The 24870-nt window shown below is 43.9% G+C and overlaps 1 protein-coding gene across 1 annotated transcript; it reads left to right on the forward strand.

Annotated features, from left to right (window-relative positions):
- The first annotated feature begins 12179 nt into the window (after positions 1-12179).
- LOC129601787 (uncharacterized) lies at positions 12180-14848 on the forward strand. The gene is made up of 3 exons (XM_055500679.1): positions 12180-12921; positions 13280-14122; positions 14321-14848. The coding sequence occupies exons 1-3, from the start codon at positions 12649-12651 to the stop codon at positions 14519-14521; spliced, it is 1317 nt and encodes a 438-aa protein (XP_055356654.1). The 5' UTR covers positions 12180-12648; the 3' UTR covers positions 14522-14848.
- The last annotated feature ends 10022 nt before the right edge of the window (positions 14849-24870 follow it).

The following is a 24870-nucleotide window of genomic DNA, read 5'->3' on the forward strand; positions in this document are numbered from 1 at the left end:
ACAAATTAGCGTTTTCTTTAATGTTGTTGTAGGCTGGAGCAGCGTTGAGAGCACTTCACTCTGTTTCTAAGAATCATCACCAAGAGTGGTTCCATCTTCAAACATGATTTCACGAGCATTCGACGGTCTCGTACTGTTATAAGAGGAACCAGTGCTGGCGAAAGAAACATTCCCGCAGCATAACGGCGTATTTCTAAGCGATTCCAAGTTCACACGATACATGGGCAACGTTTTCAGTACAGCTTTTCCGTCGATGATGTCAATTCTGCTGTCGTGCTTCACTTCTTGATAGGCCTCCGATAAGAGAGCTGGTGCTAGAGCGGGTGCCCATATTCCACCTGCAGCCATCACGCGCACCCAAGCACGCTGGCTGCTGAGGACGTCACCCAAGCGGCGCATTTTCAAATCGGGCCGATCCGGAATCGTTGCCGCGCTGACAATAGCGTTGGACGGAAGATGTTGTGCATCGAGGCACATCGGTGCTGTCCGAACACTCAGACCACTTGGAACCGGAAGTCAGGTCTTTATTGATTTTTTACGACGGCATCGAGATTATTCGGTGATCCACCGGTCGACGTCAAACACTGGAAGACCGTTCCGTTTCCACAAACTGCCAATCCAGTTCCCGGTCGTCCAAGTCAACAACCATACCCATGGCCTTGGCGTCAATGGTCTTTCCATGCTGGAGTATACCATCGGGTGACTACACGTCCATGCTGTTCTCTTCGTGTGTTGTTGCTTGTGACTGACAGGATAAAAACCGATACTCTTAAAGCAAGTCAACTGGAAGTGCTTATACACCGCTTCCAGGAAGCAAACGACTGTTCAGGTTGAAAAACGATGCGGGGACCGAAGCACTCGATTATGATTACCAAAAGCAAGAAGTACCAGATCACTGTGCGTTCAGATCGCAGGTTGAATTTATTACAGCGTGCCGTACGAACGAAAGCTAAACGGAAACTGAAATCAAGGTAAGAAACAGCTTGGCCAACTTACGATGCTCAGCCATGCCGCACAGGTGGTATGCCCCGCACAGGTAGGCACAACCTGGTGAACCGCTTAGACCACATTCCTCCGCTTCTCCATTTATAAAATGATGCGTATTACATTGTCACATGTATATCATAATGTTATACGGTTGCGCATAATTATACAGTATACGTGCAATGCATGGTTTTTTTCCGGTGCTGGTTGGGGGCCGCGTTGAGAGCCCATAAAGCGCAAAAAAGCCAGAGAAGAGGTCATTATTTTGTTTTCCCCGCTTGGTGGAGCCCATTCAGCCCAAGCTGTGCCAGCTGTGCCCACAGACACTCTCGATCAGACCGACTGACCCACAGCGGTTCTTAAAGTGAGACCGAATAAGTGGGTTAGAGGTGCCATTGTAACGGCGATTTTCTGACCAACGGGAAAGTTTTACGAAATACGGTTAAATTTTACACACTTTTTCACTGTTATTTCCAAACCGCACTTGCAGCAGAGAAAAACTTTTAAACAACCCTACAATGCACTAACCACAACTAAATTACCAAGCAGATTTACGTTAACCCTTTAAGAGTTTTGAACATTATAAGGTGCCTTCATTTTCCGATATCATATCCTCTTTCGCCGCAATAATGGCAGACCGAAACCTAGGAAACCAAAACCAAAAGATTCGATTCGATTTTGCATTTATCAGAATACGAAATACAGTACAGATAGTTTCTGCAGAGCTTCTTAAAAATGCATTTGTTGTAACGTTATTCCCAACAACAAATGGTATTCATTAGCATACGTGTACATAGCCTATACCATGGCCACAAGCCTAAGGGACAACAGTGCAGTGTATGCGGGTTGAAAAACATTTTTAAAAAAAACTGCGCTACGTGGTACTTGAATCGCGTGGATTGCACGGCAATGTACCAGTGCCATGCAAAACCGACCACCCATTTCCGATGTCTTTACAAAATGTGTGCTTGACATCGTTGTTCTTATCGAAAATCTTTCACACAAAAACAATCAAAAATTTACGGCTGCTTAGACTTCCACTTCCGATTTCTCGCCCGCATTTTTTGGATGTCCTGTTACAGTTGGCGGGATCTCGCTTCCGATTAGTGTGCGTCGTCACGGAACTTTCCAACTGAAAAAGGATAGGCGTTTCCAGAAATCACGCTGTTCGAGCGAATGTATATTCATGGAAAGGTACAACAGGTACAGCAATGGAATGATGATACGAATGATTTGAATTAATAATTTTATATAACAAGAATAAAACAACGACAGCTTTAGAGTGCGACTGGGCCATGACGTACAACAGCCGTTTGATCTACCGGACCATTAGAAGCATCCTGTTTTTTTGTTGTTGTGCGTTATAGGATCTTCGTATTTCTGCCTTTTTCGGAGTTTGGCATTTTCAGAACGCCTTAATTTTTAGAATAAATTGCGCTTGTAAGCTTTATCTATATGGCATGTTATGATATATTTAGACTGTACGCATGAATATATCTCTACAGAAGTACAACTACCAAAAAAATAAAATAATATCATAAAAACCGGGACTCTCCGCTTCTACGTGAGCTGGGCACATCACTGAAACATTTTATATTATGAAGCAAAACGCGCACGGTTCGGTTGGTGTTTAGCATTCGCGATAAGTAAGTACTAACTTCAGCGCGCGTTAAATTATTAAGGAAAATGTTTATTATTGTGGATATGGGCTTTGGGTATTGCAGGGCTTCTTAGTAATTCACAAACAAAACCGTCCACTGTTAGTACCATTTCTGCTGATTTAGATGCCCTACCCAGCGCATTTCTGATCATTCGCCACTGAAAACTGTGTGAGCTGATTTCTTACTGGAAAACGAACGATGAAGTGCGTGCAACGTCAGTTTGGTCAGCTTGGACACATCCAGAGAGCGCAGTTCCTCGTCGGTCCAGGTACAGTTCCGGTAATGGACACCTTCACGTTCGTCCCGGTTTTGGAAGAAGTACAAAATCTGTTCAATGGCAGCATCTCGTAAATTTTGGAAATCTAAATGTCTAATCGCGTTTCTATATTCGTGTAAGTAAACCGAGCAATGATATACATATATCGCGAGCTGCGCTACCATTAACAATATACAGTACATGTACAAGTTTTTTGAGAGTTACGGTATAACTCGATAGCTATAATAGCTCGCGTTAAGTTAATTAGTTAAAATTAACTTCACGGGTGCCAGCGATTAAAACTACATTTATTACTGCGTGTCTGCGTCCGTGATCGAACTGCAACACAAAATGGAATAACAATTGTCGAACTACTCTAATTGTCGAACTATAATCTCCTCGGAATAGAGCCCATTTGGAGGTGGTTCGAGAAATTAAACTCCCTCCCAAATAGACGCTCAGGGCTCGAAATAAAAGCAAGGCAAAATAAAATTTTAAATGCCTGTGTTCGTGCTTGCGTCGTTTGGCAGTAAGTATTACAGTTCAAGCCTACTTTAAATTCAGATACCTATTCGGATGTATGTACAAAAATTGTGAAGAAATCTGCAACAACCGTGCTACAGTTGAATCAGTTGCAAACTCACAGCATTAGCCCATGAAAGGTTCGAAAAATAGAACACCCCGACCGTGATCCCGCTATACAAATCCATGCATGCAGTTAGATCATACCTCCCTGAGTCGTTTCAGATAATTATGACACAGGTCTGATCATTCGATAATCAGGGTATTATTTGAACTAGTTTATCATATACATGAAGAAGCGAAAACATTACTCCTTATGACAGCATCCCGCTACTAATGAATATTGAATCCTAGTCTCTTCTGATGGAAACAAATCATTAATAAATAATACGCACCGATTCGACACGTTCACGGTCTTTCTCTCCCTCTGGACTGGCAGCTGTTTGGATCCATGCGGTAATTCCAGCCAAATCAATCGGCAACGTTGGTAGACTTGCTTCCAGCACGCGGTACAGATCACCCCGCACAGTCAATGGATTCAGGTTTAACGAATACGAAATTAGGTTTTCATGGGGATGACAAGAATTCCACCTGTGCCAGAACCAAGGAGCGAACGTGCAGTCCTTCCACATCACGACGCCCACCGTGGATACCACAGCGGCGCACGTATCAGCGACACTGCATATTTCTAGGTGCAAGTCATCGGGCGTCACCCAGACACATCTGTCAAACATCACTATCAGTTTCCGCCTCGGCGTCGGTCGCAGTGCTTCCCGGACAACATGGATGAATCGCAGGCAGTCTAACAAGTCTGAGAGGGCATCCGATCTTTGCGCAGGATGCCGTATGATGATCCGTTCCGTCGCGGCGGTAATGCATTTCCATAAATTTCTAACCACCATGACAGTCCCCCGAGCCTTGTCCCGGGCAAGTGTTACGAATTCAGGTTGAAAGGACACCCGAATTTCTTTGGAGTAGTACCACTGCTGAGCGAGAACAGAATTCCACAGCCTGCATACGCGACGACACCGCAACGACTTAACACTGTCCTGTAACTGTAGCACCTCGCCGACAATTTCCCCCGGCAGCACGGATAGACATGCATCCGGATCCATCGACTCCCATTGGTTGTCACCAAAACACTGACTGTCGTCTGGCGAAATCCAGCCTGATTCGGAGAACGTCCAACCCTGGCTGGTGCGTTTCACTATCTCGTCCCGAGCAGATTTTAAGCAAAGTTCCTGTTGGGAAGTGACAAAACTAATTGAAACACCTCAGGAACCACAAATCCTTAAACTTACAAAACAATAGTTACTAGCCGCAGCTTGTTAACTTTTATGCTGTGGCAATATCGCCAAGCAAGGTCTAGTGTTTACCACCAGAGAATGGTTCAACGATTTATGGTATCGGAAAAATATTTAAAAATCTGCTGCCAAAAAATATGTAAAGATACTACATTTGGCGCGGTCCACTGTACGTTTTGTACGACCGAAGGTAAACACTCAGGAAAGCGGTTTTTTAACTTACAAAACCGCGCCCACCAGTAATGTGGGTGCTGCTAGTGTAAAGCGTGATTATATAGCCTGACGGCTGACATGTACAAAAACAAACCGAAATGCAGAAGAACACTATTCATAATGCTGTTTTTAGCCGGATTTTTAGATAGGTCAACTTTGCACTGGACACTTGAGAAAAGTACCAGTAGCTTTCTGGTTAGTGGTAATTACACCGATTAGGTGCTGTAAAATATCCAGTTTTAAAGAGGTAATTCAGCACTCGTACTCGATGCAATAAAAGGGGCGGCGGCTTTCAGTGAAATTCTGTGTGACCACTACACCGTTCTTTTTAAATCTACAGCGTATCTGTGGACTTAACAAACATTTGCTACACCAAAAACCAAATTCTAAAATGTTCTAGGCGTTCGATCAGCCTCACTGATCAGCACTGCGCTTACCGCGTAACCGCCGTTCATCTCCCAGTGGTTCGGCCTGCGCAGGCACACCAATACTTTTCCAATGTGGGATACCGGATACGCGTACAGTTCGGCCAAATTTTGCTTCCACAGATTCCACAGGGCCGCCGACATCGGTCGATCGTCCGTATGGGACGCCGTTAACGTGTATGATTCAGTCACAAAATCACCAGAGCGAACGGCGCGCTCCTGTAAAGCGCTCTTGATCGGCACAATCCGTACCGCCTGGATTGGAACCCATTCCTGAACAGTCACTGCGCCGCACTGCACTTCAATGAACGCGCACGTCTTGCCGAACAGGCTGGGAACAAGAAATTTGGCTGGGTGCCATGTCCACGGCTGATCCGCCGCTGTTCGCGTTAAAGCCTGAATTTTCTCGCTCGAACCCGAGCGGGCTGCCGTCTCCAGCGCCATGATTTGGTCTTTGAAAAAGGCAGTCGATATCGGCATCTCCCAAATTCGATGAAAGACATTCCCAAGTAAGCAATGGTCCACAAACTGTGTACGGTGCCCGGGATAGTCGAAATCCAGAATATAGCCATGATCCGTAACATTGACGACGAGTGCATGCTGCAGCTGCCCGTCATCAGCCAGCACGTCCACCGCATTCCCACTGGCCATTCCGGTGGTTTTGCAGAATAAACGCATCGTAATTATTGGGGCAGAGTGCTGTTAGATTTAGTCGAAGTGCTGTTTGCTCAGTCCCAATACTTTATTACCATGAGGCTGCAGCGTTTCGATTAGGATCGAAATTCTTAAGCCGCCGTGCTCGCCATGACCCGTAATGCAATTATAGTGCGATTTATTGTAAATCGGCACTGATTACCAAAACGGCTGTCTACTTGCACTTCGCTCCGTGTCAGTGCTCTCTTATCCACAATTTCGCTTGTATTACGTAAACCGGATTCAGGTCAAAGCCCAGACCAAAATGAATGGATAGAATGTGTATGTATAGAATCCATTATCACAACTCAAAAGAAAATGTAAGCCTTAGGGTGAGTCCTATATTCAAAGAGGATCTGCTTCGATACAGACATCATAATCACTACTCGTACTGCAATGCTTTGGAAGTCCCAGCAATTAAACTGACCAACATTACGCGGCGTAATACGAACTGCATTCAGAATTTCATTTGTAGACCCGTTACATTCGTAGACAGATTACGCACTGTTCCGTAGACAGTATACAGCACGTAGACGAAATACGCACTGAGAAAATATAAAATTTTGTTTAGTCGGCTATTTGGAGTTGAATTTTACTTTAAGACACCGGGAATTCCTTAACTCCAACAGAAAGACGCTGGATCGCATGTTCTTCTTGTTCGGCGATGATCGGGAAGGTCAGTTTGGTACAGTAGTACTTTGAAAGTATTTCAAAGTTGTTATTTTGACAATATTGCTGTACTTCCAAAGTATTGAAGAGCTTTCAAGGTGTCTGAACGCTGAATCGCCTGTATCGGCTTTTTGTACAGAACTAATGACACTGTATCGCTCATAGGTCAAGCGCATCTTGCAAATGCCAAAGATAAAACAAAGATTCATGTCGTATACTATGAGTAACTTTATTGGTCAAATCAAACACAAGGCGCAATGTATCGAAACATAATAGATTAACACAAGAATGAGTTACAACAGGTAAATCTCATTTAATTTATCCGCTTCCCCAACGGTCGTATACTTAATATTACACTTAAATTCTTTTGAAATTCCGTACGAAACACAGCGGAAGTTATTGGGTGTTTGCGGGTAGAACAGGTCGGCGGCGCGGCGGCATATGCGAAATTGATGGTGCAGGTACCGAAATTAAAGTTACGACAGATTTCTCCTTCAGTGGCGGGTATGTTTTGAAGATGCTGCCCGGGCGACCAGCATGACTAATCAAATATTTTACAGTGTTACGTGATGTACATGCAAACAGTTTGCTCGGTCAGGAGCAGCGAGATATCGGGCAGTTGGAGGTGGTCGGACACTGACAGGAACCGTCCCACCAGGTAATAAGCGAACACAAAGTCGCTGACTAACGCGCAATGTCTCCCAGTAAAACTCAAATAACAAGTATACATAAATCATAATATTATGTGATGTATGTAATATCGGTAAATAGCGCAAGAATTGTCATGTAACTCGTCGGGCAATTGCCAGACATATTTGTCAAACACCACGATCAGCTTTCGTCTCGGCGCCTTCCTCAGTGAAGTCCCGACCGCATGGATGATGCGCAGACAGCCTATCACTTCTGTGTTGTAAGTCTACAGATATATTTGCTCAGGATGCCGTATGATTATCCGGTCATTCGCGGTGGTAATGCATTTCCATAAACTTATAACCACTCTCAGCAGGGCGCCATCCGAGGGAAACCGAGAAACGGCCAAAAAATGCGCCGATAGGCTAATCGAACCCCGGCTACGTCGTAAGATTCGCGTAGGCAGTACCACTGCACGATGGCGCAAAGTGTTGAAAGTCCTTGAAAGACTTTGTCGCTGTATATGAGCCGCTTCTCTCCTCACACCACCATGACAATTCAAAACAATGCCCAAACAAAACTGAATGTATGTATGAGTAGATTAGAGTATGTATGAGTAGAATTCGTTATCACAGGTCAAAGGAAAAAGTAAGCCTTGGGGTGAGAGTTTTCGAATATGATCTGCTTCGATACAGTAACTCCGGTTCGCGAAGTGGCTTCGCGAATCACGTCTAGGCATACATGCCCTTGTAAAGGATACCTCATGTAAAATATCTGGGAAAAAAACTGCTGGCTGCATTAGTGTTGACTGAAGTTGTGGGCTCTGCTGCATTTATGTCTGGCGAGAGGTCAGCCCCTCGGACCTCGGACAGTTTTACCGCATACGCAGACAGCACCGCGCGTTAGTAAGAAAAATAGCGGCTCATGCACAGCAACTAAGTCTGAAGGATTTTCAACACTTTGTGCCGTGGCGCAGTGGTACTGCCTACGCGGATCGTACGATGTAGCCGGAGTTCGAGTGCCCCATCAGTGCATTTTTCGGCGTTTCTCGGTTTCCTTCGGATGGCGCCCTCCTTAGTCCTTAGACGTTCGTGCTCATTTTGGCAGGCGTTGATTTTTGTAACTCGGGCTTCGTTGATTTGGTACTTTAAGAAATCTTTTTAATTCAAAACAAGGTGCTCGTACCGTTTGTGTAAACCGGAGCTAACGAAGATATTTGCAGCTGTGAAAATAAAGCCAATTTCAGGAATAACATTTTACGGGCCAGTTTTTTCTTATCGATTTCGCTGTCTACCGGTAGAAGGTAATAGCGTTTTAGGACTTTAGATCAAACCTATTAGTCATGCGATTCCTGTCTACACAGTAACAATCGTTCAGAGAGATTACAAAAATCTTTTGGCAACGGTCGACTCTCTTACTAACCTGTTAGGCATTTCATCAACATCGATGGTTTTGAGGGCGGGATTATGAAATGCGGAACTTTTCTCGCTGCAGGATTCGAAGAAGACACGTAGGTATGCAAGCTATTTTGTCGGGTCACAATTGAACATCCGGAAGGGGTCAGCGGCAAGAAAAGTGCCGGCTAAAGAGATCCACGAGCGGTTAACTGGGCGTATACAGGCAATAATATACAGCCATCTGTTCAGTTTGACTACTAATCATTGATTACACAATGCTCATCGTTGATAGAAGTATAGCAGTCAATATTCGGGTCGTCAGTTGTCTCTTGCGCACTTCATAAATTTAAAGTTAATGTGTGATATCCCATATTTTGTTCAATGAACCATTCGCTTGCTGCAGAAGTACTCAGCATTTCCTCGATCTGGCAGCACAATGCGCACAACAACGTTACACTTTATGCGTTCGAGGCGCTGTGAATTGAACTATCTGAACACGGTGCTGGTGCAGCGCGATGACGGTCAATGGTGGCTGGGATTTGTGCAGGACGTGGACGGTGACCAGATCTTCGTGGACTTCGATGCCGCCACCATTGCCGCCCAATGGATCCACTCCCGGCATCTCTGGCCACACCGTTGTCTGGTCAGCGTTCGTCAGTATTGTGGCTCCACCCTGCAGGTAGCGTTGCGGGACGTCGAAGGCGGTCCGCTGGTGTTCCGCCCGGGAACGGTTATCGAGCAGATCTGTGGGTTCTTAGATGTGCGCGTGGATGCATCCAGACCATGTTTCGTCCACTGGTCGCAGTGCACCGAACAACTGCCGGTAATCCAAGCAGAGTCCAGCTTTTTCGGGAAGCCCGGCGGACTGTTGTACCAGAAGCACGTTATCGATTTCGATCACGCGCGTTTGCTGCGTCAGCTGGATTTCCTCCCGAAGCATTTGTTGCGCAGGTGCCGCTTAGCGATGAGCGGTTCGGATCGTGTGTGCGATGTTAGTTGTCAATTCATACGGCGCTTATTATGCGGTATCACATGGTTCCGCTGTGCTGGAACGCACCGGAAGACGTATCAGATGAATGTCGACTGCCGAGTGTTTGCACGTATGGGGACAGACACGGTGACCTTCGTCTGCGCCGAACTGCACGGCGACCCGGCCGGGCGCAGTATGTTCTGGAGTGCGGATGCCCTGCGCGAGGCGTGTCAACAGTGCCTCGTTGAGCAACAAGTGCAGTATGCCGGCATAATTATGATTCCCATGAACTGTAGCATCGGGATTCTCCAGCATGGTTCGTGAATGAATGCCCAGAAAAATTGTCCTTAATTGTAACTTTTCGGGTCGCGAAGTGTGAAGACAACTGTCCTCGCAACAGTTATTTTTATTTTACTTGGTTTATGGAAATCTTCTAGAACCGAATCCAAAACAGTTAAATAGTTAAATTCATACCGGAAGCGTTAGCACATAACATACGTACGTACTACGTAGCAACACATGTAATAGCAGCAGATGTGTTTATCTGCAGATATGGAACAGACGAACATCATGGATCTTCCTCATCCGATTTTGGCGGCGATTTTATGCAGTCTGGATATGTTCACTCGCTACCTATGGATGCGCCGGTTAGACGATATTTCATTTACTCTTAAGTTCTCCTCCTATTTCGTGATCCTCCCCGAATTCGTGCCGTTTAAAAACGTTTACAGCCACAACGATATTTTCAAAATTTACAGTAGAGTAATTACGGGTGATGGACTTTGTTTTGCAGGGTGTGTGCGCTGTGGATGATCTTACTGCAGGAGCATGCTGCGGACCGGCATATTGCTTTCGACATGGATCCGCTGCGCTTCAAACAACCTTATGAGAGAGAATTCTATGACCGTTACGGGAGCAAACTGGTTGCACTACTCAACAGCTTTCTTTCGCGGCACATTCGCAGCATGAGTTTTACGCACGACGGCCGGCGGAGTCGTCAGTGTTTGAACTTTCAGCAGACCGTATGGATAAGCGTTCGTATGCTGCAAATGAGCGTCCTTCGCCTGCCGCTGATTATTGTAAAGAACGACGAAGACATGGAAGGTATGGCATACCCTTCTGCAGCATCAAATGGGATCCTGAGAGCGGAGACTTCGAATGCCGGCAGCTGGCAAAGCTGATGTCCGTGTGCGAGCAACTATTCCTCATCAACTACGCTGTGGACGTTGCATCAAGCAGTTATGATCTGCTGCGAATACTGTTCTCTAAGGGCGATTTGACGTGGTTGAATGACGGGCTCGCGATCATGCGTGGTGCGAACATCACTGCAGCGAGCCTACGCGTGTACATCCCGCTCTTGCGCTTTTGCTGCACGGAGATGCCAGCCGCCCAGTGTCGCCGCTTCATCGCTGCCGTCAACGATCAGTGTCCGGCCGTTGGTCCGGATGTCTACCGAAAGGTCACGCGGGTGCATCACCGCTGGGTGCAGACGCTGGCCTATCCTCACCAGTGGACCGGCATCCGCATGTTCCTTGACTTGTAAATATCGTGGATAAGATTAAATCTTTGCTATACTAAAATGCGACGGTGTCTTGTTATCAGGTTCAGTAGTGGTCGCCCTGACGGCCAGCCAGAGCGCGGGTATGAAGTGGACCTGCGGCAACTGGACATCTCGCTGCTACGTCCACTGGCTCTTCATATGCTGGACCGATGCTTTGCCGATTGAGGCTCTTGCTAAGAATGCAGTGAACTGGGTGAAATCGTAAGAACTCTTAAAACGGCTGCCTGGACTGCATTCTGCTTCCCTTGAAAATACAACCTAAGAAAACCTAAGAACCTAAGAAATCTAGAAAACACAAGAGACCTAAGAAAGTGTGGTTGCGCTGGCGACAGGCTATATCATGGAACATTTCACTTGGAAATCCACCATAATTCCAACGGTACTGTGTCTTGTTCTCACATGGGTATTGTGCGTTGTCCGCGGCTGACATATCCGTCCCAAAATCAACTAACATTTCCGCTACTCACCGCTTGTTGTTCAAAATTGCCCAATGTACGTGAACGTTTGTATAATTTGTTTACCGTTTGCTACAAGCCAAATAATAAAGATTTTCCAGGGTTGTTTTCGCCTAGGGCGTTTCGCATTTTCTTTTATGTACACCGGCGCTGCTGCCGAACATTACACATGGAGAAAAACAAAAGGTATAGCGCTGTTATCGATTGCTGTCATTTTGCATCACTCGCTCGCAGAAAATTTGGCTCATGGTGCGGCGCGTCTGCGGAAACCATCGGCAAAGAGCAATATATTAAGCACTTGGAACGGGTAAAAGCCGCTCAGCTTGGGTTTTTGTCAGCGTTTTAGAGATCAAACATAAGTGCGGCGTAGCAACGCCAGCTGTACTATGCCCAGGCGCTGTACTAGTGTCAATCAGTGTGTGGTACGAGGTCGTGATAATGTGTTGGAAACGGCTCTTTCGTTTGTAAACTGGAAGCGGGTTTCTATTTCGTGTTGTCTATGCAGGCGTAGGCATCTCTTGATCTACAAAATGAAGTCGGTTAATCTCATTGTGAGGGAAAAGATCATGGTTACATTTCAGAGCTACCATTGTAGACCACTTGCTTTTTAAATTCTAAAGAAACCTAAGAAATTAAATGACTACACACTATGCCTACACTGACATTGTCTGCGGGCTGCCTTACACTGGCTTACAGGATGATGATACCAGGGTATACAAGCAGAGCATCCAGCTGGATACAGGGAGGGCTATGCTACAGACCATTTGTGCAGTACTCTTTCAGCGCGCGAGGGTGACGACGTGAAGGTGCTGCTGTATCATCATTCTCATCGCCTTTGGAAATGGTATCCCGGCAAAGTCCTCGTGTGCCAGCTTCCGAACCTGGGGAGACACGCGGTGGTAGAGGCAATGGTGGATGGACAGCGTTTCCGGGAAGTGCTTCCCGCTAAACAGATTCGTCTTCTGTCCTTGGAGATGGACGCAGAGCGAGAGTGTCTTCAGCCGGACCAATTTGTCATTGGGACATTTAAGGTGCCTAACGGCTACTGGTCCTTGAAGCGGTCGTTATCAGCGTTGATACTTCGACAAATCGAAGAAAAGTTCCAGCTGCGGTTCATCAGCGTTCTCAGTCAGAACATACAGTTCCTTTGGCGATCCGAAGAGCATTCCTTGGCTGATATAGTAAGTGTTCTTTTCATAGTTATCTTCTGTTGCATAGCTTAAGTACGACTAGCAGTGGAATTAAATGGTGTACGATGACAGATTTAGCATCTTCGGTAGCGCATTTACATTTGTGAGACTCTTTGAACACTGGGCAAACACACGTTTGACTAAACCGTCAACCGTGGATGAGTGCGCTGACTGGCATCGGGCAATTATTATGTTAACTGGCAAAACCTTGTACGGGTGCCTGTTAAGCCAGTCATATGTCCACCAAGTGTTCAAGGAGTCTCGCACATGTGAGTGCGCTACCGAGATGCTAGCTCTGTTATCGTACCGTTGGTCGGATCGTTATGGTTTTCATTTTTTTTCAAAACAGGAGAGAGTCGTTGGGATAGAATTCAGGAATTCAAAGAATTACCGAAAAGCTCTGTATGAAACTAACGAAGACTTGGAAGCAGCGGAAACGGAGCTAAAGCGAAAGAAGCAGCTCAGTACTGGTCCAGCCGGTTTAGCGCTACCATTAGAACTGCTGAAGGAGGTCTTCCAGTCACTGGACAATATCCACCGACAGCGCTGCCGACGCACGTGTCAACAATGGGAAGCCATTATTGCTTCGCCGGAAGTGTGCAGAAATGTTGTGGTAGCGCGCTATGAGGCCATTTCGTCGCTACGCTGGGAGTGGAATGAAGATTACGCACTGTACAATTGTGTCTTCAAGCACATCGTTCCTGGTACGCGCACCGTCTGCATCCGGGATACCTTAGTGGGCGAGGACCACTATGGGTTTCTCGAAGGCAAGAGCCGGGCCAGAGGATACATGGACGTTATTAAGAATGCCCTGGACAATGCCGGCATCCACGTTGAGCGTCTGGTAGTACACCAGCAGTGTCTATCAATCGGAAATCCTTATAATAAACTGAACTTGAGGGCAGTTTTTGCCGTAATGGCCGAGCAAAATTTACGGCTAGCATCGTGTTGCGATCGCATGATTTTAAAGGACTATGAGCTGACCATCGTCAACTTGATCGCCAGGCCCTTCATTAGATTCCGCATTCCATTGATTGAGGTCATAAGTCTAAGTAAAACGTCTGAGACGGAAATCTGGAATGTGTTCGAGAACTATTTGCATTCGACTACCCCGGCATTGAATATGAAGCACATTACCCAGTTCACAGCGACATTGGCCGAGTGCCCGCGGCAGGCGCAAAGAGTGATCAAGGTATTATCGTATTACTCATAGTTTAAAGGCAGTATTCTTGGCATAAATTCACTTGCGTACTGACATTTCAGTGTGTTTAAGCAGCCGGTTCGCGCTGGTACCTTAAGGGCGCTCGTGCAGACTATAGAGTATCAGCTGTCGTACTGCTTCTTGCAATGCTGGATATTATGCAAGGCATTAAGGGCTGCTTATCCGTAGATTTTGGGGAATTATCAGTCCTGCGATCCGCGTCCATCTGCGCATTACCGCGAACACGAGTGGACGCTGTCTAATGTGGCTGGTGTTGACGTTGAAAAGCTTAACCGATTGAGCCTGCATGTTCTGTCGCGCCACATAAAGCGCGGATCTTTTGAAATCTGGGATGAAATGGAGAGGATGTTCTCCCATCTCCTGGGATGAACCTGAAGCAGTCCGCAGTAGCTCCAAGTCGGAGGAGTAGAGGTGGCATTCTACTGCTCATTTCATGTTCCGATTGATGATTAGAAAAGCACAGATGTATTAACAAAAAGCAGCAAGCGGAATTCGGTTCTTTATGCCAAGCCGTTAACAGGTTTCTCCTCTTCTTAAATTTCCTCGGTATAAGTTTCCTCCTTTTCTTAAGTTTCCATGCAGTACAGATAAGTTTCCAATTTATTGTTTGTGCTGATTTCGTAAATCGAAGCTTTGTAAATCATAAACTACATGATTTTGTTGTTGTGTTTGTACACTTTTTTACATGAACCTCTGGTTGTACTCCTTGCCGTATTTATTGCCTGTTTAGTACGCGTTTTCTTCTGTTGTATTACATAATATGCTAGAACATCTCCGGTCTGTTGATCTCTGTAATACATAGTTTGTATAAAAAGTGCAAAGGTCAAATCTGTAAACAGTGCCGACCAACGTCGATCTGCGGCGCGGGCGGGGCCCGCGCTGAAGCGCTGAGTCTGAGTCTGAGTCTGACCCCTAAAAGGCTGAGTCTGACTACTGAAAGGCTGAGTCTGAGAACTAAAGGGCTGAGTCTGACTATTAAAATGCTGAGTGTTCCTAGACTAGCTAAAGTAATATCTCAATAACGTTTATCTCTTGACCGGAAATATGCGCCATATGGTCCAGCGAATCTCCGTATTACATGCAATTCACGATCAAGTAATGTACAAGTACAACTGCAACATTTTAATTGGCAACAACCCATTCAGAATCAAATTAATATGGGACGTGCACCGTACGCTTTTACGAGTATAACTTGCAGCAGCACGAATGTTGAAAAGAACCAAAGAATTAACCATAATTATAGCCCTATTAAACATTTCCGGCCAAAATAAAATTAAATTTATTTTTTTTACAACTATGTAATTACTGTACCATGTGTACTTACTAAATAATAAGCCGGTAATGTGCGCATGTAACCAGATCTATCTACGTATAATAATACGTTAATATGCGTACTGACTGTGAACCTGTGCAACAAAGCTCAATAAATCGAATAAAACACAAGCATTACAGCAATAGAGTAATAGAGAATCCAGCAGGTCAGCATTAACTGAAAGTAAAAAGCACCTGTCGGCTTCTAACTAAAATAATAATATCAGGTATTTGTACGTTGATGCTCATTTCATGCAGTTTTAAAATAACTTAGGTAAATACAGCCCTAATTACAGCTAATGTAAATGAAGCATAAAACCCATACAGCGTTAATAGCAGCAGCATTATCACCCTACGTATAATAATTATACTACAGTAGCATATGCTCCCGAAGTAGTAGTAGTATTACAATTTCGATAATACACGACATAAGCATACAAACCACCGATTTCCGTTCGTAGCTGATTAGCTGGAAGTTAATCCGAAATAATTAAGTAAAGACTGCAATGAGCAGTCTAAATTTTTCTAAATATTTCTAAATATTTCTAAATATTTCTAAATATTTCTAAATATTTCTAAATATTTCTAAATATTTCTAAATATTTCTAAATATTTCTAAATATTTCTAAATATTTCTAAATATTTCTAAATATTTCTAAATATTTCTAAATATTTCTAAATATTTCTAAATATTTCTAAATATTTCTAAATATTTCTAAATATTTCTAAATATTTCTAAATATTTCTAAATATTTCTAAATATTTCTAAATATTTCTAAATATTTGCCCGTGCAGCTTTGTCTGCCGACAGACCATTGCGCAACCCGACCAGTGGGCAATATTTGTTCCGCCACTGTTTAATATTAATCACTTTGCCGGATCACAACCAAGGTAAAAACTATTTTGTAAAATGTAGGCATGAATAAAAATCCTCCGCTGACTTGATAATTTGGCAACCAATTCGTAACCGCTTTGCCAGTGAGGCATCCAGTGAATCATGTAGTGCAAGCAGTGCAATAGAACAGGGATCGAAAGACGGCGAAGATGCAGAATTTACGGTACACTCCAGTGATTCACTGGGGCCGCTTAACGGATCAAAATCATAAAGGCGCGCAATTGTACAGGCTATTTCTGCGCTACTAGCCCTCATATAATTACACTGATACTGTACTTATTGCACATCACTGTCTAAGGCCTTGTCCCGAATTCAAAGCGTATCTCGTTGCGATACAGTAACTCCACCTCGGGAGGTGACTTCGCGTACCGTATCTGTAGGCGCGGCCACTGCATACATCCACCTCGTGCGGTTAAGCAACCGTACCATAGCGAGATTCGCTGCGAATTCGGGACGAGGCCTTAGACAGTGATGTGCAATAAGTGCAGTATGGTGCATCTAGAGCAACGGTAGTACCGCCTCCAAGCGCAGGAAAAGCGAACTACCCCGGCTGGCAGTTTCCAAATCGTCCAGCAAATTGTTTCAGTAAATTGTATTACAATTTACAATAATATTTCTTTAGTTACTTGCTAGATTACTTTTGTTGATGTAGTAGTAGCTTTTAACTTTGGATTTATTAAAAAATTGCTCATAAACTCCTTTCAAATTTCGCTTCATTGGGTTATTCGAGTGAACATTGGATAGACACAAAATTACGCGTCACATCATTTCAGCACATAATGCACATAATACCTTTCAAATAATATAATATAGATATTATTATATGCAATGACTGCAGCGCGTTGTATCAGTTTAAAGCAGTTATGAATTAATATTATATTTTATTTTAATGTAATAATAATTCATAATAGAGCTCCGAATGGAGCTCCGTAATAATAAGTAATAATATTGTTATTACTTATTATTATTGGGCTCTATTCGGACCGGATATACGACATCATACGTACGTAATACAATATGTACATTGCATACATGTACATACTGCCGGTCAATTATCATGGCTTCTGAATCAATAGGAATTTTGTAGTTGACATCGCTAGATGTTGTTGGCTCGACTTTAATTTCTCAATATGTGCAAGGCGAGCTTCGCTCAACAAACATGATCAAATGAAGAATTTGTCCCAATTAACATGGGAAGGGACCGTGCACAATACACTCATTGCATTACCACGCATAATCTCCAAACTTAAACGCTGAAACAGAAAACAAGTAGAGCGACTCACCCGTCCTTAAAAACAACTTCTTACCGATCTCCTTTAACGTTACAATGCCGGTCTCACACCGCGCCAAAAGTCTCACATGCAAAGGCGACAAAATTACAGCGATCAGTAAGCGACTTGTATTTTCCAATCTTCTCCCGGCATGCCAGTTCATGGCAGCGCCAGCACACTTCGAGATCGCGTCGATGTATGAATCCGCCATCGTGTCTCTGCAAGTAACGTCCCATACTAATGGCTGCCCGCGGTACCACTTCCAACGCGTAGCTCCATCCGGACGTTTTCCGTTTTCGCGCAAAAAGCCAATGGGCTCCGGGTATGACTCAATGCCGGCATTACATAGTGCTCGCAATATGATATCGTTAATGCCGTTATGACGTTCCCTTCTCCCGATGCACTTCTTGCACGCTAGCCCATGGTATCCGTTTTCCGCGACCTCTTTACCACATCTCGCACACGAATGCTGCTCCACGATCTTAGCACCAAGCCACAGGCCAACAGAAATGCGGAAAGTCTGATCATCCAGGAAGTTGCCGAAAACTTTCGCGGGAAGAGCATTGAGCCAGGCTCCGGCGTATTTTGTGCTAACTGCTCTCATACGTGCTTCAGCTCGCTTATTGCCGCCAACATTATTCCACAAAACATCAACATCCTTCTGTATGACGGCATTATCCCATACACACTGATGGCTACCTGAATTGGCTACCTTGTTGGCTACCTGAATCAAAATACCCAGATAAAGAAAACTTCATTTGTGGGCCAGAACTGATTTTCTGGGTCTGAATATTTCAGCACCACCCTGGGCAAGTTCTTCCCACGAAACTGAACCAGATCTGGCCCACAATACGTTGGCCCGGAAATGCCATTATCCTGGAACAGAAAATGTTCCGGATAGGCCAGAATGATTTCGTTTCTAGAAATTGCACTGGGAATTTGATTCTGAATGGGTTGTTGCCAATTAAAATGTTGCAGTTGTACTTGTACATTACTTGATCGTGAGTTGCATGTAATACGGGGATTCGCTGGACCATATGGCGCATATTTCCGGTCAAGACTTAAAAGTTATCGAGATATTACTTTAGCAGTCTTAGGAACACTCAGCATTTTAATAGTCAGACTCAGCCCTTTAGTACTCAGACTCAGCCTTTCAGTAGTCAGACTCAGCTTTTTAGGGCTCAGACTCAGACTCAGACTCAGCGCTTCAGCGCGGGCCCGCGGGCGGAGCTCGGGAAGCCACAAATCGCCTAACTTTTTGTAACATACTCTGACGTTATTTGCGCCGAAACGCAAAAACAGAACATGATGAGACTTTGAAATGGTTTACCGTGTTCAAAGCAAGACAGTACGAGGAATTCAGAATGAAAAAACCCCGAATCATTCAGCGTGTACTGCACTCTGACTGTCATGCGTCTTTGCAACGCTAAGAACCGATAGCAAACGCAGTTTCTTTTCCCTTTTCTCGAAACCGGACCCAGTAAAGGCCAATCATCTGCAAGCGCGTTTGGGAAGAGCGGCCACGGCATGTGTTTTTGTGAAAGGGTGTACTCGTGGTTACTACAACATATTTACTATTATTTTCTAAAACAACATTTTGAAAAATCTGAAGGTCGCATATCATAACATTTTGTATTTATTCAGCGTTCAGTAAATTCGCGCATTCCTCTATGAAAAATAAATCGTGATGGCCGGTGTTTAGCTGTCATGCCATATTTTTCAGTGCAAAATGTTAGGTGAAATTACGTTATTTCCCTTCACGGTATAGTACACCGTCCACTGGTGTCCCGCCACTGAAGGCGGTCCAGTCACGCGGATCGCGGTGATGGTGGGCGTTGAGAGCCAGCAAGATCCTCAACTGAATCAACACCCTTCGCGAACTGTGACGGTGGACGTGACCACTGCGTCCATAAGTCCATAACGAACGTTGAACTGCTTTGAATGCAAGGCAAGCTGTCCATTTTCTTCGGCAATTGTTTGCTTTTACCACTTCCCTTGAGGTTCCAGTATGCAGCTGCTGGGTTTCACACCTATCTTTATAACGAGCTTAAAAAGATAGACCATCGATCATCAATTCAGCGAAGTAGCTATTTTGCCGCAGTATTTGCGGCAAAATACCAAAAAGCTATTTACCAGCATGCGGCCAAATAGTGAAAGGCCATTTGGCCTACCATAGTGCGGCTATTTTATAAAATAGCAAAAAGCTATTTTGACGCACAGGAGAAAACTGCAGCAAAACAGCCATAGCCCGAATTGAACCTGAACGTTGCTGGACGAACGGGGGCGAAACATACCGATTTTACTGTACAAGAAGAGCAGTTTTCCAAGTTTCGCTAGCAAGTAATATTATCGCTTTGATTCGCTGGTCCAGCAGACGCACGGACGCGATTCTGATTTTGTAATGGGCTGACATGCTGCGGCCAAACACACTAAGAATGATTCCTGAAAGTCAGCCACAGCGCACCCGTATGAAAAAGACCACTGTTTAGCGAGGATCGGTACGTTGGGATATCCGTACGGAGCAAGTCCGTATCCATCAAACGGGGTTTCGAAATTTCCAAATTCCCCGACAGCATCACATGGCTCCAAGAGGAACATGTGATGTTTAAATATGACATCTTTCAGGACGATGTTCGTTGTAATGGCACATAAGCAAATCGAACACTTTTCAGGTCCGAGAAATTCTCTCACCATCGAAACAGAAATCCTGGCTACAACGAGTCAATGCAACTTTCTTCTCATGCATTGCAACATGTAAGAGAGCGGTCGGAGGCACCGATTAAAATCGCCAATAAGGTAGACAACTCTGCAGAAACGTGTTACCGCCTTCTGCAGGTAATACACCAGTTGATGCGCGTTGACCTGCATTTCCTCGTCGCTGACTTCATCCGGATAAAGGTCGTAGAAGGGATGGCGTGATATTGTCAAATGTTGCTGAACTGAAGGCAGCAGCACTAGCGCTCTCCACTTCTTACAAACCCCGTGGAACAGAAAATGCATGTCCACGAAACGTTGAAGGATCAGATGCGGAAAAAAGTTTTGGGCTTCTACCTCTTTGCACAATTTTGACCATGGACATCCAAATGCTGTAAGACCGTTTGCAACTCCATTTCCATTAAGTGGCTAATTAACTGTCTAAAAGAACACACCGGTTTGTGCTTGCGCAAACCATTACAAAATCTTAGCTTTTATTAAAGCTAAAACGGCATAACCCGAAATTTAATTCGCATTGGAAAATAATTTTCATTTTCGTTGTTGCAATAAAGCTCCAGCTGAAACCACTGAGAAAATTTTTTTTTTGGCTAAAAGGAAAAAAGTGTCAAGCGATGTATATATTTTTCAATCGAGATACACAACCCGGGGTCAAAGGAAGTTCCGCGATCTTATATTAAATAGCCTGGTACATGGTGTACAAAATGGTATGCATGGAACATACACTAAAACTTTCTCTTGCGCTCACTCCGAATCACATTTTTTAATACTTAATGTCATTTTATTGCTTAATGTTTAATATACAGGGTAGTATCCGGTTGCCAAGAAAGCGAAGAAAGTTTTAACGTATGTATACCATTTTTGACACCATGTACCGGGCAATTTTCCTTAGCTTAGTATTTTAGAAATAATGAAAATATTTACAGAACCTTCTACTCACCGCCGTTCTGCGCTACACAGTCTACCAAATCCCGCATAATGTGGCCCACAACTAGGCGTCTGAGTCGGCATCGTGTGTCAAGAAGCTCGGTTAGGCTGCCGCATGTGCGATGAAGATCTTTTATCCTGTATTCACACGGCCGGCCGCGGCTTAGAATTCCATATGATGCCGGCGCACTCCAACAAACAGTGTCCCGCTGTGAACCAGCCACCACTCCGCCATGGCTCGAAATAGTTTACTATTTTGCGATGTCTTCGCTAGTTTGCGAAAGCCATGGAGGGCCGCAGGATTGTTTTTAGGAAGAGGCAGGGCCAGCTTGTGAAACGTCGTACGGGTTACTGCGTACGCCGGCCGGCCGCCTTTTAGCCGTACTGCCCACCCACGCGGGTCCGTTGTTAATCGCGCATATCGTTCCTATTTTCTTCCCGGGTAACTGCACTTCACACCGAATCAAAGACCACGATTTTGATCGAAAGCGCTCATCGAAAACTTCAGCTTCGATAAGGCGGGCTGCATGCCAGCTCTCCCGCCCAGTCGGACAGTTTTCCAGGTTAATTAGCACTTCAATATCGTTCATTCTGCTCAACTGCTTTTTCGTCCAGGTTCCGTCGGACCAATGAAGCCCGCAAATACTTCCATGCTACCAGTTCGGCGCTGCCCCAGCGATGCGGCTTAACAAGAAGGCCTGCGTCTGTCAGGTCACTGACTTATCCTCGACATGCCTTCTTCCCGCGTTCACGAACATCCACCAGGTAATCTTGATGTTTTACCATGCTTTACCATGCTTGTGTGCAGCCACACTTCGACTACGGGTCGGATACGTGGTCACCGGCATCTTTGGCTTTGCGCGGCAAACTGGCTAAAGCACAGCGGAAAGCACTGCGGGCGATTTCTGATTACAAGGAGCGGGTAACACCCGAGCTGTACCAGAAACTGCGCATCCTGCCGGTGTACGACCGTTGGAAGCAGTCCGAAGCAGTATGGTTGTACAAGATCTACAACCACGAAGCGTACCGTCCTCCGCAGTACATGGTCGAAATGATTGACTTCACGGATATCACAGCGCGGTATAATCTTCGTAAGCCAAAGAGAATCGAAGCCTCAGCGAAGAAGAAGATCGGAGAAGGCACGTTGGCTATGCGTTTAAAGGACATTTTTGAGCGCATACAAAAAGTTAATATGCAGATACTCACTGTTGATGGTGTGGGTTTTTTCAAGTTTGCTCTCCGAATGGTTGATCTGTCGTAATATGCTTATGTTGTTTACTTTTGTACCGACCAGACGTTGAAGTCCCGTTTATCGGGTTGTCTGCTCTTGATATAATAATAATAATAATAATAATAATAATAATAATAATAATAATAATAATAATAATAATAATAATAATAATAATAATAATAATAATAATAATAATAATAATAATAATAACAACAATAATAATAATAATAATAATAATAATAATAATAATAATAATAATAATAATAATAATAATAATAATAATAATAATAATAATAATAATAATAATAATAATAATAATAATAATAATAATAATAATAATAATAATAATAATAATAATAATAATAATAATAATAATAATAATAATAATAATAATAATAATAATAATAATAATAATAATAATAATAATAATAATAATAATAATAATAATAATAATAATAATAAATAATAATAATAATAATAATAATAATAATAATAATAATAATAATAATAATAATAATAATAATAATAATAATAATAATAATAATAATAATAATAATAATAATAATAATAATAATAATAATAATAATAATAATAATAATAATAATAATAATAATAATAATAATAATAATAATAATAATAATAATGTTGTAACAAAAACTTTGAGATTTCCATAAACCTGGCGACAGAAACGAGCTGTCCATGGTCGATGAGGAGAGAAACGTTACGTTTATTAGAATCTGGTGAAGAAACAGTTCCCAAATCGTAAAATGTGCATACCAGTTGGTTTGAATTTTCGAAACAGGATGTCGACAAAGAAACTCCTGATATTTGAAATTCAACAAAATAACGTACGATTCTCAATGAAAGCTTGCCTTCACAATGTGTTAAAAATCGTGAAGGAATGATCTACAATGAGTAAAAACAGCTTAACATACTATGGCAACCTCTTGCACACTGATGTACAAAATTGTCCACATAAAATCTTTATTGGGCAATAGCCACCCGAATAATAATAATTGCAAGCGCTGACACACTACTTCACAGTTAAAATTTAAAAATTAAAAAAAAACAACCAAAATCTTTATCCTCTCTATGGTTAAAAGGTAATGTGCTTAAAACAGCCGTAGCGTTTCCTTTAACAACAGCTAAACTAAAACGCAGCTTGAGAAAGGCAGTAGAACGCACTTCGCCAGTTAGGTCCCAAATTTTACGCCCCATATAATGCAACAGTTCACTTAGAGCAATTGGCCAAAAACACAAAGAGTCTCAATCACTAGAGGATAAAACCAATATCCGTTTTCTAAAAACGAATACGTCCGGCGTTTTGAACTTTCTGCCAGCTGGGCCACGCTTCCACATTTCCTCGAGCTGCAAGCGACGTGAGAATCTGCAACTGTGCACCAACTTGTAACATCCCACGTTAGCGGTTTCCCTTGGCGGGCAAGTATCAACGTCATCCCATCGGGCCTTTTCCCATCTGTACTTGACAATCCGTTCAGTTCTGGCTGGCAGGGAAAACCCGCGCTTTCACAACACTTTTGGGTGATGCTGTTCATTTCCTTGTGTCGCGCCCGCCGTCCTTTTGTTGACCTATTGCACGATAACCCGTGGTGACAGTTGGTGTCCACTTGTTTACCACAGGCGATGTAGTTATGCGCCACAACCACAGGTGGTCCAAATCGAAGTCCGACACCGATTCCTACGTCGTCATCTCTCAGGGATGTCCCCAATCAAGGAGCGGGCAAGGCATTTAGCCAGGCACCAGAATCTCTGTCAAGAGCTGAAAGCAAAACCGCCCTGGTGCGCTCGTTCCCTTCTGTAGACAGCATCAAAGCGGAAATGTCCCGATCAATTATTGGTGCGTCCCAGGCATACTGAAACTTTCGTAAGAAATCCGGCGGAATCTCGCACTGCGTCTGTTGTAACCAGGACTACAAAGCTGACTTCGTAAGACACTCTTCAGTTAGGTGGTAAAATTCGGAAACAATGGGCGATGTCCATATTACTTATATCATGACTGTGCCGATGCTCGTGCTTTGGTAGGTGGCGCATATCGATCGCGTACTGCCATCTTCTTATAGCGTGGTGGCCTAGATGGACCCTGGTGGAAGTCGATCGGTAGAAGACACTACAGCAGGAACTACACAAACGGTGTGGACGCTCTCGTAGAGCGCTATGGGCATTCATAGTTATCCCTTCGACCGGCTGAAGTTAATAAACTCGTACAAGCATTCTGTGGTATATGTTGCGACCTTGCCGGTCGTGTATTCTCATAATTATAACCTTGTACATCCTGACTTGCTTAGATACGAATATACGCTGTTGTCACGTACAACTGCATGAGCAGTTTGTACGTTCGTGGACAAGTTAC

The sequence above is a fragment of the Paramacrobiotus metropolitanus genome, unplaced genomic scaffold (genome assembly GCF_019649055.1).
Source record: "Paramacrobiotus metropolitanus isolate TYO unplaced genomic scaffold, Prichtersi_v1.0 Parri_scaffold0000277, whole genome shotgun sequence".
NCBI classification, from domain to species: Eukaryota; Metazoa; Tardigrada; class Eutardigrada; order Parachela; family Macrobiotidae; genus Paramacrobiotus; species Paramacrobiotus metropolitanus.

Excerpts from the sequence above, each read along its gene's own strand:
- LOC129601787 (XM_055500679.1), top strand. The coding sequence starts at position 12,649 with ATGGTGGATGGACAGCGTTTCCGGGAAGTGCTTCCCGCTAAACAGATT. Across the intron at positions 12,922-13,279 it reads AGCATTCCTTGGCTGATATA|GAGAGAGTCGTTGGGATAGA; the intron begins GTAAGTGTTCTT and ends TTTTCAAAACAG. Across the intron at positions 14,123-14,320 it reads AGGCGCAAAGAGTGATCAAG|ATTTTGGGGAATTATCAGTC; the intron begins GTATTATCGTAT and ends GCTTATCCGTAG.